The 3,901-nt window shown below is 31.1% G+C and overlaps 1 protein-coding gene across 1 annotated transcript; it reads right to left on the bottom strand.

Annotated features, from left to right (window-relative positions):
- Positions 1–3,504, bottom strand: LOC148206398 ((-)-germacrene D synthase-like). Its single transcript, XM_088113466.1, has 7 exons — positions 3,374–3,504; positions 1,950–2,229; positions 1,500–1,872; positions 1,058–1,276; positions 755–896; positions 409–651; positions 1–326 (listed from the first exon to the last, which is right to left on the bottom strand). The coding sequence occupies exons 1-7, from the start codon at positions 3,479–3,481 to the stop codon at positions 12–14; spliced, it is 1,680 nt and encodes a 559-aa protein (XP_087969592.1). The 5' UTR covers positions 3,482–3,504; the 3' UTR covers positions 1–11.
- Positions 3,505–3,901: the final 397 nt, after the last annotated feature.

Raw genomic sequence — 3,901 nt, forward strand, 5'->3', positions numbered from 1 at the left:
TATAATGGATATCACTTCGATAACTCGTGTTCCTCCATGCTTATGGGATCCACAAGTAATGCAATAATGTCATCCTTCCATAGTTTCCCATCTGTGTATTTATCCTTGAAGTTTTCATAGGCAAGTTCAGTTATGCGGGCTCCACTAAGAAAACAATCAAGCATAGGTTTAGTGACAAGGTCGGACTTGAGACACTCTTCATTTATAACCTTCCACAAATCTTCAATCTCTTTTTTAATGAATTTGTACGCATCTTCCTCAGAAATCTCATATTGTTTCATGCAACATTCAACAGCTGAAACCACGTGCATTCTTTCTTGTTCGAACTACAAATAATCAAAGCAAATCCAAGGCACCAAGGACCATTAAATTTTTGTAGATTTGAATCAAAATAAATATATATTGTACCTTATGTGAGGATATGTCATTCTGAAGTCTGCCAATAAGCGAAACAACTTTAATGATTGTTGGATTACTCGAAATCCAATCAAACACATATTGTGCTGATTTCGTCAGAAGAATAAATGATGTTATAATAATAGGATATGCAGAAGATATAACTCCATTATCCTTATATTCTTCATATGTTGGAATACAAATCTCTTGACTCCATTTTGCTTCAGTCAAGTAGGCTCGTGCCAAGTTACGAAACTGCAAGTAAAATAATTTGAATGTTAATTAGTTACTTTTTAGGAAAATGATGCAAAACATTAATTAATCGACTAGTTAAAAGCTATATGAATGAAAAACCTACAGCTTCTTTAACACATTGCACCACTGTGTTCGAGTTTTTACTCTCTATCGTAGCCAACTTTACTTCATCACACACTTCTATAATTGCATTAAACACTACTCTCATGCTATCTGGGAGAGACTGAATGGAACTAATATCCCATCTGAAATTCATACGAACAAAAGGAGAATTATGAATTCAAATTTGAAAACAATAAACTCATGAGACTGAAATAGTAGAATAAAAATAATCAACTGGTGAAGGCTTTTCAAATCATTAAATTTCCCATTGTGATAATATCATATAATTTGAACCAAGATCAACCTCTGAATTGCCTGTGTGAGGAGTTCAAGTTCTTCTATTGTTCCGTAGGCATCATAAGTATCATCTAGAAGAGAGATACACCCAATTAATTTGCTCCCTATCCTTCGTGCAATACTATATTCAGCTTCATAAGACATGGAAATTGGCCATAAATAAAACTCTGCTACCCTTTCTCTTGCATATGGGACCTTTGTTGCAAATTCTGACTTTTTCCACCATCTGCATAGAGAAAAAACACAGCTAATGTCATATTGATAGTTGATAGCTTAATAGCAACTTAACTATTTCATCTTTTATGATTTAAATGTTTTGTTGTATCAGCATAAGGCAATGTTATGAATGAATATAGTAATTTTGCTTGTGGTGAACTTTTCTTAGTTTTTCATGTTTTATTAAAACTATTTATTCTACGAGTACACGGTTACAGATTTGTAATACTTACTTGGTGATACTCCCGACTTCTATTTTGTGCAATCCTTGTAGCATATTGAAATCTAGTTTTGAAAATGTAAGAAGAACTTTGCAATGGGAAGGATTTGATTCATAAAAGGAAATGTAACGTCTGGCCTCCAACCTGCGAACTCCCCTGTGAAGAGGTTTCTTTAAGCAATAACTTATTTGTGCAGCAAAGGATGAACTCGATTGATTAATCAAGGAATTTAGATGAGTTTGTGTGAAATCAAGTGCTTCATCTAAAATATCTTCCCCGTGAATCCTTAACTGTGAAGCTTCAAACAAACTCCACAATCCTTGTACATCTTTGGCAATCTTTTGATCAAAGTCTCCCTTATTGTTCTTGAATTTGTTAAATATATCTGTAGAATACATTAGTTGGATTATACATAATCTATGCATATAATATGGTTCATGAATCGCTTTGTAATGTAGATACCTGACGAAATATGATACCCTCTTTGCCTAAGCAAACGAAATAGTAACGCCACATAGTGAAGACAACCTTCTTCTATTATGACATTATCATTTGTAGACGAGTTGTAGATTTGCTCTAATGCTTCATCAATTTCATGTTGAAAATGATAAGATATACCCAAACGTTGCAAGGAATCAATGAAATTTAGTTTTTGTAAGATACTATTGCTTGAAGATAGAAACATCTTCTTCACTTCTTCCTTCTGCATTTGAAATTGTTGCTTCATATTGTCATTGATTTCCTGCATTCAGTTGCAAAGAAAGAAGTTTTGTAATGAAGATGGGATGGAAAGAGGAACTAAAAACATGCACGTGTGACTAATTCGAAACCTATACTAAGCTTACACAATAAAAACATAATTGATGTAGGAGGATTTTCTATATATCTCTAAAAGATTTTGTAAAGTCTTGATTGATCTTAAATAGGCTGTAATGGTTAAAATTGATTTAATCTTTCATTGTGTCAATATGTTTCAATATGTTTTAGAAAGATTTAAAACATATTGATTGTCATTTATATTAATAAACAATTGGACTACGTTCATATTAATGCATATATGTGATTGATTGTCGTCTTTATTCATGTTCATATTAGTGGCATAGATTGTCAGGTGAGTCACTAATTTATTGGACCCGCGGACTTAATTAAAAAAAATGAGATACTTTTTCTTTACGAATTATCAATTTATTATATAATTTAAAATAATGCAATCTTTTGTATTAGGTTTTCATAAGAGACAAAAAGACAATAACTTTCATAAAAAGGATCTTTGATGTGAAAAAGAAAAAAAAAAGTCACCAAGAAAGAGAGAGCAAAGAAAAAGAAAAAAAAAGAAAAGAACAACCATTATTATCCTTTCCTTATCTTTCTGACAACTGGTATTTTCATTATTTTGTGAAGCAGAAAGCCCAGAAAGTGAAAGAAAAGTAGAAAACAATGTTTCAATTATGGACTAATCAAAATAAAATTTAGATTTTGTAACTACTGTGATAAAATTAAATCATACCAGAATGCGTATTTCTTTAGTTATTTCTACCGAAATACTTGCCCAACAATGTAACTTAACTAGGACCATCCACCGCCTCTAATGTCTCTTTCTTTCTCATTTATCTGAATGTATTATACAATACTATATATTGTACAAGTCCAGCTTTGAAAACAAAAAAAAAAAAACAAAAACAAATGCCACAGTTTGTAAACAGAAGTTTCAAGCTCTGCATTCACCCAATAATGGCCGAAGCTTTATAATCTTTTTATTTACATATTTGTGCTCGTGGTGAATCTGTTGCAGAGGAACTAGCTAGACTAGCCAATAATCATTAAAATAATACGTTTGTGAGCAGATAAAAGTAAAAAATTGCAAATTCAAACGTAAAATATAGTACCAATGATTCTGAATCGTACTGAAGGAAACTATCGCCCCAAAAGCTTGGAGGAAAATTTGCACAAGGTCGAGTGATGGCGGAGGCTGCGTGTTCTGTCGAAAGAGACATGGTAATTTTCTTTCCAATATTTCTTCGTGATTTATCAATGATGGATGATTTGGGCAAATACTAGGTTATATATATATATTCTAATGCTATCATACTGTTCAATTTGTCATCAAAATCATTGTTGTTGGTATAGAAGAAAATAAATGTAAAAGATACTGACATATCCTTTATAAATTACAAAATTAATAACTAAAATTAACCTACGCAATAAACAAAACAATAAACAACTTGTTTCTTCTCAAAACCATACAATCATTCAATTTGGTGGTGTTCGTAATTTTTCAAATTCTTCTTTCACTTGTTCATCTCAATCCTCAAATAAGTACAAAACTAATAGGGAAATAACTTACATGAAACTAATTTAATAATATATATAAAATACTTTATAAATATGTAATATTTTATTTTAATAATATATAA

This window comes from Vigna umbellata, chromosome 1, assembly GCF_029865625.1.
Source record: "Vigna umbellata cultivar VRB3 chromosome 1, Vumbellata_1.0, whole genome shotgun sequence".
In the NCBI taxonomy this organism is placed as follows: domain Eukaryota; kingdom Viridiplantae; phylum Streptophyta; class Magnoliopsida; order Fabales; family Fabaceae; genus Vigna; species Vigna umbellata.

What these genes read in the sequence shown, in the direction of transcription:
- LOC148206398 (XM_088113466.1), bottom strand. Translation starts at nt 3,481, where the DNA reads ATGTCTCTTTCGACAGAACACGCAGCCTCCGCCATCACTCGACCTTGT. An exon ending in AGTACGATTCAGAATCATTG is followed by an intron (nt 2,230 to 3,373) that starts GTACTATATTTT and finishes AACTGAATGCAG; the next exon opens with GAAATCAATGACAATATGAA. An exon ending in GAAGTCGGGAGTATCACCAA is followed by an intron (nt 1,277 to 1,499) that starts GTAAGTATTACA and finishes TTCTCTATGCAG; the next exon opens with ATGGTGGAAAAAGTCAGAAT.